Genomic DNA, 16,002 nt, shown 5'->3' on the forward strand with positions numbered 1-16,002 from the left:
AATACTTTTTAAAATCACAAAACCAATCCACATTCTTAAAGGAAATATTAGGCTGGGTGGGGTGGCTCACAACTGTAATCCCAGCACTTTGGGAGACCGAAGTGGGCGGATCATTTGAGGTCAGGAGTTTGATAACAGCCTGGCCAACATGGTGAAAGCCCATCTCTACTAAAAATACAAAAAAATTAACAGGGTGTGGTGGCACACACCTATAATCCCAGCTACTTGGGAAGCTAAGGCAGGAGAATTGCTTGAGCCCGGGAGATGGGGGTTGCAGTGAGCTGAGACCGTGCCATTGTACTTCAGCCTGGGCAACAGAGCGAGACTCTGTCTCAAAAATAAATAAAATAAAGAAGTATTTAAAAATATGGAAAAGAAAAAGATGATTAAAAATCAGCAGAAATCCTACCACAAGAATATTACTAAATTTTCATCTACAATTCCTCCAGGTTTTTCTTTCTGTAGCTATCAATTATTCCATCTTGTCACCTAATTACCTATTTAGTATATATATATATATATATATATATATATACACACACACACACATTTATTTATTTTTAAACATTTAGGTTCAGTGGTACATGTGCAGGTTTGTTATACAGGTAAACTTGTGTCACAGAGCTTTGTTGTACAGATTATTTTGTCACTCAGGTACTAAGCCTAGTACCCAACAGTTATTTTTTCTGCTCTTCTTTCTCCTCATATCCTCCATCCTCCAGTAGGCCCCAGTATGTGTTGTTCCCTTGTGTCCATGTGTTCTCATCGGTTAGCTCCCACTTATAAGTGAGGACATGCAGTATTTGGTTTTCTGTTCCTGCGTTAAGTTTGCTAAGGATAATGGCCTCCAGCTCTATCCATGTTCCTGCAAAAGATGTGATCTCTTTCTTTTTTGTGCCTACATAGTATTCTGTGGTGTATATTTACTGCATTTTCCTTATCCAATCTGCCACTGACAGGTATTTAGGTTGATTCCATGTCTTTGCTATTGCACACACATTATTTTTACATAACTGGGATCATATGAGAGGCCCAACTTTGTATCTTATTTCATTTAATATTATATTTCAGTATGTACCTATATCATTCAATTCTTGAAAAAGATTTTAAATATCTATATATATACCTACCTAAGCATTTTCCTACTTGGACACTTAAAATGTTTGTAGTATTTCACATGTAATATATATGAATATATATATAACATATAGCACATATATGTGTTACAAGTACATAATAAAATGAAAGATATAATTTTATATAAATAGTCTCTAACTCCTATGAGTTCCTCAAGGAGGGAAACTATTCCTATTCATCTTATTCACCTATCACAATGAGCACACAGATTTAGCTAAACAGTAATTTGTTAAATGAATGAATGAATAAAAATGGCAATCAAAGATTTTAAATAGTGATATAATTACGAGTTTTCTTTCTATTATAAAAGCCTGTTGCAATGATTACATTTTACTTATATTTAAAACAAAACATATACTTCCAATAAGAGAAACTGGTTATTTAAAAATGTTTTTTCAAACTTTCTCCCCATATTCCAAGATAATGTAAAAACCATATACCAAAGCATTAATTACACTTAATCTCATATTGATCTTATGCTTGCTTAGTTCTTAGTTGTCCATTTTCTGGTTTTTAATAATTTTTAAATAATCTGCCATTGCCTCAGACCAGGATATAGCAGCAATATAGAAATTTTAAAATTCTTCATCCTTCACAGTTAAATATGTCTTACAGTCTATCAAGTGCTTTTTAAGCATATGATTCCAAAGTTTTTAGTTAATTGGCAAATTCTACACTGCATTTGACTTTGATGAAAGTATACAATTTTTATAACATCACATAGAGAAAACCTCCATTATAAAGATGGATCCAAAAAAAAGATACCTAAGAAGTTTGGAAAAGCCAATGGCTAAAGACTTTTGAAACATTTCAACCAACAGGGGGCGATATATAATATGACAAGAAGCTGAGGGTGATTTTTACGAAGTGGTTGTAATTTATAGTCTACCACCATTTATTGAGTAAAAATGAACTTTATTATTTAATTTTTTAGTAATAAAAAGTTGTTTCCATTCCACAGCCCACATATAACTGGCAGGATTACTGAAGATGATCACTGAAGGTATACAACTGAAGATGATCACTGAAGGTATACAACACTGTATTTAGCAAACCGTAATGTTAAAAGAAGTTAGTTCCTCTGTTCCTTTCTCTCCTTTCAGAAACAAGATCTTTAAAAATCTAACAAACTAGAAAAACAGATTTTTTATTTTGTATTCATTGTGATAGATAAGACGAATCGTAGCTTCTGTCTTTGAGAAACTCATAGCTGTTAAATATAATATTTATAGAAAATTATTTTTTACTTCATTATGTGCTACATGTAAGTAAAATATTGAAAACTTTATAAGGTTCTAATTTAAAAGTAGTGTCCTCTAATTTAAAAGTAGTATCCTCTATAGTAGTAAAAACAAAGACATAGTCCCTGGCTTCATGGAGCTTACCAAAAAAATCATTATTTTCTTCTAAGAAAATAATCTTATGTCTACTATAACTACTGTTATAGCTACAAAGTGAGCATGACAGTTCAAAGCAAAATAGAAGGTAATGTGAAGAAACTTGTGAATAAAAACTCTGGCTTTGAACTATTATCCTTTGCTTAGAATTCTAGCAATTTCTGCTCTTAGCTTTTTTTCACCATTAATTGCATCCCCCACCAACCCACCCCACAAATATTGTCTCCAATTAGCTAAAGATTTCATTTTATGTTTATGGTTATTTAAAAATGAGGTCTGTAAGTAGGACTTAAAATAAGTATACTGAACATCACACCATACCTGTATAAGTCTGCTTCTGGTTGCTGGCATTCTATTACAGCTACTAGAGTGTCCAAATTGGCAACTGTTTGTAATAATGCTGTTTCTGGAACTGCCAGATGTGTCTGAAAAAAATGAATAAAATTGTAGAGTTTTCAGATCCAAATGGGACCTTTGATATCAGTTATTTCAAATCTCTTTTGTAGGTAAAGTAATGGCACACTGTACTTGAGATCACTCAGCTAGACAACAGAAGAGAAAGAAACATGTAAAATAAACAAGGGGCAAAGGCAGCTATCATTCTCTGTCTACAGAGGCCATCCGCACATAAGGAAATTAAGTCTGTGTGCATAGTCACTATTACTTTATCATAAGTAATTTAATAGGAAAAATTGTGAATTTTCACCTTTGATTACACTCTGAAAACAGAAAATAAAAATTTGCCCCTTATCTTTTAAAAGTACTACAAATAGTAAAAGATTGTATTTTTCCTAAAAACACTTTGTTTTTAACTTAGATTAAACCCATGTGAGGCTACCCTTGAAATAAAGATACAACATCAATTCTTTCTTAAAACCTTTTAATTTTTGAAATAGTAATTTTAAAAACTTCCCCTTAATCTAGTCAAACTTTACTACTTTAACCAAAGAAAAGTATAATTATAATTCAAAGACATTTTGTTCACCAAGAGCAATACTCAAACATATGCAAGCAAACCTTCAGGTTAGTTTCTCCATCCAAACTAGCAGTTGTAACGTGACAGGAACCATCAAGTCGATCTGAGGACAGAAGCACCAAGTCTGCAGGAAAAATTTCATCTTTGGCTATTCGAACAATATCACCCACCTATAAAGAATTTTGGGGAAGAGTGAATTTATAAATTTTAAAACGCAAGGACTTACTTTTATTGGGCTCTAAATAAGCAGCCTATCACAGTATTTTAGCATAGGAAAGTAGGCTTTTAATTAAAACGTAATATCAAGATTAGAATTATGTCCTGTGATATCAAGATAAAACTGATTTCCATTATTTACCAGATGCATACCCGAATGTTTTTGGATCTAGTTTTTACAAGGCCACCACTTCGAACAACATAAACAGGAGCTCCATTTACTTCATTATCTGAGTTATGCCGTAACCAATCTTCATATCCCTGTAAATATCCAAAGGGTAAAAAATAATTTTTCAGTATAATTTGAAGATACTTTTATCAAATAAGAAAAAATCTTCCCTAAAACACTACATTCCAGAATCACACTAGGCTATTTGGCTGCATACGCTCATAGGTATTTGACATTTGTTCCTACTGGAAACACTTGGTTCTTTTTTGTTATATACATTTTCCTGGCTTTCAAAGGACCTCTAGTTATTTCTTCCTTTTTTTTTCGAGACGGAGTCTCGCTCTGTCGCCCAGGCTGGAGTGTGGAGTGGCGCGATCTCAGCTCACTGCAAGCTCCGCGTCCCAGGTTCATGCTATTCTCCTACCTCAGCCTACCGAGTAGCTGGGACTACAACCACCGGCCACCATGCTCAGCTAATTTTTTGTATTTTTAGGACAGACGGGGTTTCACTGTGTTAGCCAGGATGGTCTCGATCTCCTGACCTCGTGATCCGCCTGCCTCGGCCTCCCAAAGTACTGGGATTACAGGCGTGAGCCACCACGCCTGGCCTATTTCTTCTAAATGTCCTTATGGAGGCTCCTTCTATGTCACCTTTATGGATCCTTTTCTCACATTTCTCTTTCGCACTAAGAGATTTCTTCTATCCCTGTGTCTTCAAATAGCATAAATATGCTGGTAATTCCGAAATGTCTATCTCCAGCCATATATCTCTTTTGAACTCCAAACTTGAATATCTAATTGCTTTATTAATATATCTCAATTTTATTGTCTCATAAATGTCTTAAACATATTCAGAACCAAACAGATGATGTCCTGAAAATGTGCTGCATGTCCAGTATTTCCCATCTTGACAAATGACATCACCATCTACCAAGCTGTTCTTGCCAGAAATCTGGGGAGTCATTCTTGACTCCTACCCTTTTCCTAACATCTACTCAATCACTAAATTCTATTGTTTCTATGTATAAATGATATTTTAATCATAAAGCATAAATTCACAGAGCGTTACAGACAATAAGTAGAAAAAAATGAGTAGATTTTTGGAACCAAGATTGTGTTCTTTTACTTTCTTAAACAGTAGACTGACAGAATTATAATAAGTACAGTTGACCCTTGAATAACACAGGTTTGAACTGCACAGGTCCACTCATACATGGACTGTTTTCACTAAAAGTTATACTGAGTGTTCCTAAATTATCTTCCTCCCTATCCACCTCCTCCACCTCTTGTGCCTCTGCCACCCAGAGACAGAAAGACCCACCTCTCCTCTTCCTCCTCAGTCAACTCAATGTGAAGACAAGGATGAAGACCTCAAAGACGATCCATTTCCACTTCATAAATAGTAAATATATTGTCTTTTTTATGATCCTCTTAATAACATGTTCTTTTCTCTAGTTGACTTTAAGAATACAGTATATAATACATATAACATACAAAATATGTGATAAACTACTGTTATGATATTGGTAAGGCTTCCGACGAACAACAGACTATCAGTAGTTAAGTTTTGGGAGAGTCAAAAGTTATACATGAATCTTCAATTGCACAAGGGGTTCCCCTAACCCCTGCACTGTTCAAGGGTCAACTGTGCTTAACAAAAATACGTTAGCCTGTATGGATCATCATTAGGAAGGAAACAGACACAGGCATTTCACAAAGAATATTTTGATTAAATATTAAGGAATGGTGATGTTTTTCAAATAGAAAAGACTTCTTGTGCCATTTTACGAAAATTCAAGAACTCAAGAGATACAGGACAAGTATAGATAATGGAATGATATCTAAGACAGAGTAATAAGTGAATAAAAAGATAAGGTACAGAACAGGTTTTGTTCTCCGTTACCATCTGTGAAAAGATATGCTTGCCTATGTGAACACTTTGTATAGGTAATCTGGACTAACTTACAAATAATTGCTCCCTGGGTAGGAGAACTAGAAGACTGGGGATTAGGAGTCTAAGATTTACTATATGCTATTTTGTGCTGTTTCCCTTAAAAAAATGTGCATCTATTATTTTTAAAATATTAAGAAATTATAAAATAAAAAGCAAAATATGAAAGACTATTTTGAAGGTATACTGTTTTCAGGTGGAAACCTTGTGGGAAAGTACTCTTAAGACACATAAATTATGTTGGCCTTATTTAAGTTGCAGTATGTCATTTTAGAGAAATTTAATTGAGAGTCAAAATATTTTTTCTGAAACTGTCAAAAGCACACTTTCCTTTACAGTCAGATGACATTAATAGCAGAGCAATAATTCAAACATTATCTTTTTTTAATACAAGCTCATAAATTCTAATCCATCCTACACATTACTGCCAGATTAATCTTCCCAAAGCATTGTCTTGATTCACTATCCTGCTCAAAACCCCTTCAGTGATTCTCAATGCTTACAGCAAAGCATCTTCTGGCTTCCTTAATTTAGAACCAAACTACACTTCTATTATCTTGTAGTACTTTCCTAAATACAATCAAACATTAGTTCGACTTACAATTCCCCAAAATAGGTCTTGCCTCTTTTTGCACTTGGGCCTTTGCCCAGGTCGTTCATTTCTACCTCATCTTCTTCATCAACTGTCATTTTGCCCATATTCCTAAACTCATCTTAATAATATTTCCTCCATGAGAATTCATATTTTCATCTATTTGTCAGCAATTTGCATTTATTTTCTTGGAGATGATCTATGCCTTTTCACTTATTTATGTTGAAGAGAAAGGTATGTGCTCTTGGTAAGATATCTTTTAAAATTAAGATCAGCTGGGCATGGTGACTCACGCCTATTATTACAACACTTTGGGAAGCTGAAGTGAGAGAACTGCTTGAGCCCAAAAGTTGGAGGCCAGACCAAGCAACATGGTGAAACTTCATCTCTACAAAAAAATACAAAAATTAGCTGACTGAGGTGGAAGGATCACCTGAGTCTGGGAGGTCAAGGCTGCAATGAGCTGTGATTGCACTACTGTTCTCCAGCCTGGACAACAGAATGAGACTCTGTCTCCAAAAAAAAAAATAAATAAATAAATAAAATTAAGGGCACAGGCCCTTTGTTATACATAACACAAATGTTTCAGTTTCCTTTTAATATTATTCAGACTTTTTTTAAACACTCACCTTTTATTTTTCCTATATGATTTCTTGCCTTGCTTACAACAGTAGATTAACTGATTAATTCCCAAATTGAAAATGAGATAACATTTCACCTGTATTTACTTCTACTACTTCTGTAGTTACATTAATAATCCAAATGTATTTTATTTTGCTATATGGGTATGAAGTATGAATCCAACTATTTTTTCTAAATATTCAAATGATTATCACATCACAATTTATTGTCCGATATTTTACCCAGATTTGAAGTATGACCCTTAACATGAATAAATTCTTAAATTTTTGTAAAAATAATATTTCCTCCACAAAATCATCTCTGATCATCCAGATGAAAATGAAGTGTTCCCTTCCTCCTCTAAATAGCTAGCCTCAGCTCCCTGAATTTTACTACTACTCTACGGAACCATAATTTTCTTTTTTTTAATTTATTTTTTATTATTATTAGACTTTAAGTTCTAGGGTACATGTGCATAACGTGCAGGTTTATTATTTTTATATTTGGTCTTACCTTCCTATTTCATGGGTTTTAGAATCACGGAGGGCAAAGACTTATTTCCTAGAGCACTATATCTTGCATTACACAACTGGAGAGAAGACCTAATATGTAAATACAGTTGGCAGAACCTAAAAGCAAGCAAACAACTGACAACCTCATTCATAGTATAGTGTAAGTAATTGATAATGGAGCCTTTTCCTATTTTGATAGAAGTACAAAGGGAAAAGGTAGACTAAAAGGGGAGAAGACAAGAAAGAAACGTTGGAACATGGTAACTTTCACTTTTACAATTTTTCCAAAATTTGTTCTATTGATCTATAGCATTAAATAGATACATAAATCTGAACAATGTATGGAAGTATTCTGTGTATTTATTAAATGAGAAAAAGTTAGGAATAGATGTTGCAAAAGAGAAAACCCTGAGTCTCAAAATTTTGTTTTAAGTTAAGCAGAAAATCTTTGTGGATCAAATTTTCTCTTTGAAAACTGTATGACCAGCAAAGCATATTCTGGCTTACAGCAAAAGCATCTTCTGGATTCCTTTTTGTTTTTTTTTTTTTTTTTTTTTAGGACAGGGTGTTACTCTGTCAACCAGGTGGGAGTGCAGTGACATAATCATGGCTCACTGCAGCCTCCACCTCCTGGGCTCAAGCGTTCCTCCTGCCTCAGCCCACCGAGTAGCTGGGACCACAGGTATGTGCCACCACACCCTAATTTTTGAACTACATAATTTTTACTCACAAATGTTCACACCAGAAGTACATACCCTGCTCTCTATAAACATATCTTTTTTGAATTGTATTTCCTTTAAATATCACCAAACTCTACAAAGATAATAATTAAGAAATCTATTTCATATATAAATTGATTTCTACATATACAATACTTGTTTTTGGATGCTTTCTAGCTCTGTCAAGGGAACAACATATTTTAATGATGTTAATCATCCCATGAGTCACCAGGTACCTGAAATATAACAGAGTGGCTAATTCAGTTTAATTTTACTACATACCAGACAAATTTGCTGCTTTCTCACGGAAATTATTTTCACAACAATAAATGTTCTTTGGAGTGGAAATATTTAGCAATTTCTAAATGACTTGGAGGAAAATAAAAAGAGAAAGTATCTCATACCTGCTTTATGGCTGTTACTGTTATCACAAAGAATAATGGAAGTCCACTGGTAATTGGACTGGTAGGTGTATCAATCATAAGCTAGATTTATAAAAGAGAATAGAGAATATTTTTATATTGTGCACATCATACTATTAACATGTAAAATTTCACATTACACAGCGAGTATACTTTAGTTGACAATTTTACAACTTCACTTTGTTGGCTATTATGTGGGGTTGGAAGATTATTTAAATCTATTGCCTTTCCACATACATGGCTAGACTGGACTCGGTAACTTAAACACAAAGAGTCCTTAAGTTCTTCAATATTCGCCAAGGAGTGGAACTACAGCTACTCAGATTTCATTTCACATTTCTTTGTACATCCTGATAAATGCTGAAAAGTCTGTCAGCAATTTTTACCCTTGGATTCAGAATGATATCTACACTAGGGAAAGAAAACTAGGAATGGGACTATGGAAAGAATTTTTTTCTATAAGTGATTTTGTTACATCCAACAGAGCCAGAGGGAGATAACTAGGAAAATGATGTTCCTTTACTCCAGATAGGCCAATTAAATTTGTTCTATTCCCCAGACAAGTTGAATTCATCTTAGCTAGTGATTTCACAAACGTATGGATGTTACGTGGATATGGTTAGTATACATTTCTTGCTTTTCCAAGAAAACGAAGCTAACAGTCTATGGGCAGAAAATCAGAAGTTCCTTCTCTGTTCATGAAGGAGAGCAATTTTTTTTTTAAAGCAAATGTTTCCTAAAGTATTAAAATGAATATTTGACAAGTTTCAATTTTTCATTTGAAATCCCAGGTTCTACTGAGAGAAGAGTTCAGAGTTTTATACATTCAATGCTACACTGGAATTGCAAAGTTTTATCAGAAAAGAATAACTTCTTTAAAGGAAAATGGCAATCACTATTTTAAAATGACTTATACTCATGTTTCATGGGCTGTTCTCTTGATTTTATATATGTGTGTGTGTGTGTGTATGTGTATATATATATAATTTTTTAAGCACAGGGTGAAAATTAAGAAACTGTCTAACAGCCTATAATAGACACAGATTTAAGCAAAGAAAATTGTCTCCTGGAAAAAAAATCTATACCCACAGGGATACTTAAAACTTACAATTCTTTTAAATAACTTACATTTAAGTTAAATTTAAATTAAAAAATTAAAAGCCAAAGAAAAGTTTACTTTGTACAAAGATGATTCCATAGGCAGAAACGTACCAAAAACATGCACTATATATTAAAAGCCTAAATATTTATGTTCTGAGGCAGAATATCTGAAAGACGTTAGACTACATTCTTAGCTAAGATTATGGTTAATCTAAGTACTACAGTACATTATTGATGAAACAATATACAATTGATCTTAAAGTTTATAGGCTATTTCTTTTAGAAATCTAGATATGACTTGTATTCACCGAATACAATGCAGAAGCACTGCAGAAAAAATGGTCACATGGTCAAATGATTAACAAAACATAATTTTTCTTTGTTCTAAGACATATTTTTAGGAACTATGTTTACAAACTTAATATTGAGTAATAAAGCTTACCTGAACCAAAAATATAATAAGAAAATAAAAGTTTGCCACTCTTCTGAACTGTTCAAATAAATTTTTTGGAACAAAATTCCACACAGTATACTAAAAAGAAAGAGGAGAGATCAATAAATCAATATTTAAAAATAATATCAAGCATATAGACATAATAAGTAAAGTAAAATCAGATTTACTAACCCCTTAGACAAAATTCTGCAAGTCTATATGCTACAGAAATGATCTGGCTTTTAGAGTTCAGGACTTTTATTCTACTTCCCTTTTTTCTTCCTTTTACTATTTATTGGCAATTTTATTTTGAAAAATGAAATAAGCTGAAACCCAACAATTTTGCTACTAAATTCTGTCTTTTTTAGAAGTTAGAGAAAGCAGATCTAAAACAACATTTTAACAACTTCTTTTGGATTCTGGTACACAAAACTAAACCTAATGCTAAAGATAAATATGAATTGATAGAAAGGATGATACTAGATACAATTTGTATTTTATTTAGTTTAGCATCAGAAACAGAGGAAGTAGTTTGTTTAGTATGAAACATGACAAAATAACCTAGAATGTTAAAGAAATAAAAATGCTTTAGATAAGTGATCACTGTGATAACCACCAAGAAAATTTCATGAAGGATATGAAAATCTGTCACAACATCAATTTTAAAAGCTAAGATAGTAGAGTACAATGTTTAAAAACATAGATGCTTTGGGGTTAAGCTGTGGTGGCCCAAATCTTAACTTTAATACTCACTAAATGACCCTGGACTTAATCTCTCTGTGTCCCACTTTGCTCCTCTATAAAATGAGGATAATATTAATCATATCTTATAGGGCTCCTATAAACATTAAATGAGCTAACACACTGACGAAACACTTAGGACAGAACCTGGCTTATACTAATTGCTATCAAAGTGCTTATTATTACTCAGCCCAAAAACCTATAATGCTGTATTACAAGGGCAGAATAATATGCTGCAAATTTTATTTGTATTACAACTCACAACATAATTCATATATGAAACAGGGAAATGATTTACAGAATTTTTACTTTATGTACATTCTCCCAGAAGAATATAAGATCCCTGAGGCCAGGGATATCATTTTATTTACTGCTCCACCTCTAGCACATATACTACTCCTTGGCACATAGGTGGAGATCAAATATTTTGCAGAATAGGTTAATGAATAAATAAATATGGTTGACAATGGGTTTTTTCTCAGATAATATCCTGATCTCAGGCAATGAAGCCTCAATGGTTATTGAGTTTATTACTTTCTTTGGTGAAATTATATTTTCAGTTTGAATCTGGAATATGTGAAACATATTTTCTCTGAGCAGTGGCAGCACCAAGGGTTCCAGAATCCGAGGATGGGAAGTATGTTGAGGGCTCTAGAGAGAAGAGAGGTAGACACTTCCTGGGGCCAAAGGAAGTGAATGTTTAATGTATACACATGAGATGGTAATTGTGTCAAGTCACCTCCAGGTGATCATAATTGGAATTAAAAATCAGTTGTCAGAATATCTCCTTATAACTTCTTCAGTCACCAAATCGAATGTATAATACTTTATAAGGAAGGTTTGAAATCTCCTAAATTTACAGCAATCTATTTGAAACGTAACAGCAACAACATATTTTGTATTCCAGAATCCTGAGGAGAAGAGCTATATAAATTAGCAGTAAAGTAACTGGTTTCAGGGTGTTTTCTTTGGCTAGCTCAATAATACAAGGAACAACTCAGAACAAACACAAATTTCTTATGAAGACTAGCACATAAATGGTAGAAATTGTTTCCAGTTTTTCCAAAATACAAACATATTAATAGATTGTGAATGAGTCTAAATTCTGTGCTTGTCCTATTGTATAGAGAGGGGGAACTCTAGTAGCATAATATCAAACATTATGAAAATACTGCTAAGAAAAGAATTCATTATGCTTTAAAGTTCTCTTTGTTATGTAATAATGGTTAAGATAAATGAATTAGAAGTGTAACTTCTCTATAGTCATATATGACTTTACAATTGACCTTATTTTCCACCTAAGAAAACTAAAACATGGCTATAAAATTAAATATTTTGCAAGAAGGTTATTTTATTTTATTTTTTTGAGACAGTCTCACTCTGTCTGCCCAGGCTGGAGTGCAGTGGTGCAATTTTGGCTCACTCCAACCTCCACCTCCTGAGTTTAAGTGATTCTCATGTCTCAGACTCCTGAGTAGCTGGGACTACTGGTATGCGCCACCATGCCTGGCTAATTTTTTTGTATTTTTAGTAGAGATGGGGTTTCACCTTGTTGGCCAGGCTGCTCTCAAACTTCTGGCCTCAAGTGATCCGCCCACCTTGGCCTCCCAAAGTACTAGGATTACAGGCGTGTGCCACTGCGCACGGCCAAAGAAAGTTTAAATTTAAGACAATGTAGTTACTATGGCCAATTAAAGACATACCATGCAACCACAACATGCAAAACACTTATAGAAATAAGATGTTTAATATTAAGTAGAGGAGATTAAGAACAAAATATTAATAGCTGTATTCAAAGGTAAAGTATATGAAAAAAAAATAATGAAGACGGTCATATTTGACATGTGCTTTAAAAGAAGAACATTCAACAGGCTGAAAATCCAGGGCAAATAAGGGAGAGCATTTCAGGAAGCTAGGACAGCATGAGCAAAGGGACAGGAGAAAAGTTCATGGCTTTGTGAGATAGAAAACAATGCAGTCTGGAAGGAGACCAATAATAGGGGAGTGAAAAGGTAGTAAAATGAGAGTAATGAGAAGCAGGCTTCATTTATGCTTAGGAAAAAAAGTGACAGTATCTGTGTAAATATTTACATTCTTGAAATTATGGTCAAAGACATGAATTCTACCTTTCTACAAAAACATAAAATCTACAATGTCCACAAATACATAAAATTTACATTTTAAAAATTATGGCTAACAACATGAAATCAAAGCAAAGGCACAGTGATAGGAAAGTTCAACATGAGTTTGTGGAATAACAGGTAATCTGCTTTGAAAGGAGTTTAAGAAAGCAATAGTGGCATAATAAAAGAAGTAATAGGTAGTAATGAGAGAGACAGTCCTCATTTATGGTAAAAATTTAAAAAGGCAATATTTCTTTAAACATCCACATTTTAAAAAATATGGTCAAAAACATTAAACCAAATACTTCTGTGTACAAAGACAGTCATATAAAGATACTTATTTAATCCCAAAAGCTTTCCAGGAGGACGCTCAGTTTCCACTATCGGCAGAGAAGTGGTCCTGTGAACTCCCAGCAGATAAGAATTATAAAGATCACATTTTAAAAACTGTCAAATCCTGGAAAGTGTCCAAAATATAGATGGAAACAGTAAGAGAGTTTAATTTCAAAAAATTGCAAATGGAAGAAGTATAAATTGTGAATTTTTGGCTTCTTAGCTTGGAGACAGTATCCAACTACCACACACGGCAATGGCTGCAAAACAGCCGGGGAAAAACTACAGCCTCATCAACAAAATGTGACAGAGATTAGAGTTCAGGGCTGGAAAAGAAGCTGGAAATGTAAGGGGGAAAATACTGATTGTGAGAGAACCACACAAAGAAAATGGCTTACATTCAAAACATAAACCATCCAAATTCAGGCCGACAGCTAAACTATGCACTAGAAAGGAATGAACTACTGATACTAACACTTGCAACAACAAAAATGAACCTCAAAAGCATTATGTTAGGAAAAAACAGTCAGGCACAAAAGACTTTGTGTATTAGATGAAATTCTGGAAAAGACAAAACTATAGTTACAGAAAGCAGATCAGTGGTTGCTAGTGCTAGGGGTGAGGAGGAGGGGGATCGGCTGCAAAAGCCATGAAAGAATTTTTTGGAGCAATGGATATATTCTACATCTTGATTAAAGCGGTGGTCAGATTTGTCAAAACTCACCAAACTGTGTCACTAATCTAATGCTCATCAATTATCCTGGATTCTGACATTTCCTCTCTCTACTTTCTGCTTTAGAATCATCATCCAAAATGAGAGATGGCACTAAGGGTATGTTACACACATAAAGAATGTGAAGGCAGAAACACAGGACAGGGCAAAGAACTGCTGACCTAAGACAACATCCTTGGGAAAGACGAGGTTAGGATTAGAGGAAAGATGTTAGTTGCTTTGGAAGAGAGGGAAGGAGCAACGCAAAGATGCTTCTTAAGGTGCCCTTTCAGGCAATAGTTATAAGGAAAACTTTATCCTCAGTCTCTTTGACTCATATCCTCTATAACTGTACCATCCAATAAGGTAGCCACTGACATTTAAATACATTTAAATACACATGTAGCCACTGACATTTAAATAAAAATTAAACTTCAGTTCCTGAGTTGCACTAGCCATATTTCAAGGCCTTGATAACCTTGTATAGTTATTGGCCATCATCTTGGACAATTGCATCATGAGAGAAAAGTCTACTGCAAAGTACTATTCTACAATCTTTAGCTTCAGAATAACTTAAGACATCTTAAAAATGCCACAGGGAAAAATGAAACAAGGAAGAATATACAAGAGTGAAGCTGTACTTTGGTACCATAAAATGTGTACAAATGGGTGATAAAATTGGAGGAAGCTGGCTTTAAAGCAACACACAACTGAGTTTAAATTCCAATCTATGGCTGGGTGTGGTGGCTCACGTCTATAATCCCAGCACTTTGGGAGGCTGAAGCAGGTGGATCATGCGGTCAGGAGTTCAAGACCAGCCTGGCCAAGGTGGTGAAATCTGGTCTCTACTAATAATACAAAAATTAGCCAGATGTGGTGGTGGGCAACTGTAATCCCAGCTACTCGGGAGGCTGAGGCAGAGAATGGCTTGAACCTGGGAGATGGAGGTTGCAATGAGCTGAGATTGCGCCACTGCACTGCAGTCTGGGTGACACAGTGAGACTCTGTCTCAAAAAAAAAAGGGGGGGGGATGGGCACGCGCCCAAGAGGGCCGAATAGGAACAGCTCCAGCCTCCAACTCCCAGCGTGAGCAACAAAGAAGATGGGTGAATTCTGCATTTTCAACTGAGGTACTGGGTTCATCTCACTGTGGCACGTCGGACAGTTGGTGCTGGTCCGTGGGTGCAGCCCGACCAGCGAGAGCTGAAGCAGGGCGAGGTATCGCCTCACCTGGGAAGTGCAAGGGGGAAGAGAATTCCTTTTCCTAGCCAAAGGAAACCGAGACACACAACAACTGGAAAATCGGGTCACTCCCACCCTAATACTGCGCTTTACCAAGGGTCTTAGCAAACGGCACACCAGGAGATTATATCCCACACCTGGCCTGGAGGGTCCCACGCCCATGGAGCCTCCCTCACTGCTAGCACAGCAGTCTGAGATCTAACTGCAAGGCGGCAGCGAGGCTGGGGGAGGGGCGCCCGCCATTGCTGGGGCTTAAGTAGGTAAACAAAGCCACCGGAAAGCTCGAATTGAGTGGAGCCCACCACAGCTCAAGGAGGCCTGCCTGCCTGTGTAGACTCCACCTCTGGGGACAGGGCACAGCTAAACGAAAAGCAGCAGAAACCTCAGCAGAGGTAAATGTCCCTGTCTGACAGTTTTGAAAAGAGCAGTGGATCCTCCCAGCATGGAGGTTGAGATCTGAGATAAATGTCCCTGTCTGACAGTTTTGAAGAGAGCAGTGGATCTCCCAGCATGGAGGTTGAGATCTGAGATAAATGTCCCTGTCTGACAGTTTTGAAGAGAGCAGTGGATCTCCCAGTATGGAGGTTGAGATCTGAGATAAATGT

At 35.2% G+C, this 16,002-nt stretch overlaps 1 protein-coding gene across 1 annotated transcript in view; it reads right to left on the minus strand.

Annotated features, from left to right (window-relative positions):
• ATP11B (ATPase, class VI, type 11B) overlaps positions 1 to 16,002 on the minus strand; it is a 114,563-nt gene that overhangs the window by 91,052 nt on the left and 7,509 nt on the right. The window contains exons 2-6 of the mRNA XM_011986161.1: positions 10,256 to 10,345; positions 8,695 to 8,775; positions 3,880 to 3,987; positions 3,552 to 3,680; positions 2,856 to 2,959 (exon numbers count right to left, since the gene is read on the minus strand). Coding sequence (XP_011841551.1) covers positions 2,856 to 2,959; positions 3,552 to 3,680; positions 3,880 to 3,987; positions 8,695 to 8,772 — 419 coding nt within the window. The 5' untranslated portion in view covers positions 8,773 to 8,775; positions 10,256 to 10,345. The remainder of the gene's footprint in view (positions 1 to 2,855; positions 2,960 to 3,551; positions 3,681 to 3,879; positions 3,988 to 8,694; positions 8,776 to 10,255; positions 10,346 to 16,002) is intronic.

This window comes from Mandrillus leucophaeus, unplaced genomic scaffold (assembly GCF_000951045.1).
Source record: "Mandrillus leucophaeus isolate KB7577 unplaced genomic scaffold, Mleu.le_1.0 Scaffold295, whole genome shotgun sequence".
Taxonomy (NCBI): Eukaryota; Metazoa; Chordata; class Mammalia; order Primates; family Cercopithecidae; genus Mandrillus; species Mandrillus leucophaeus.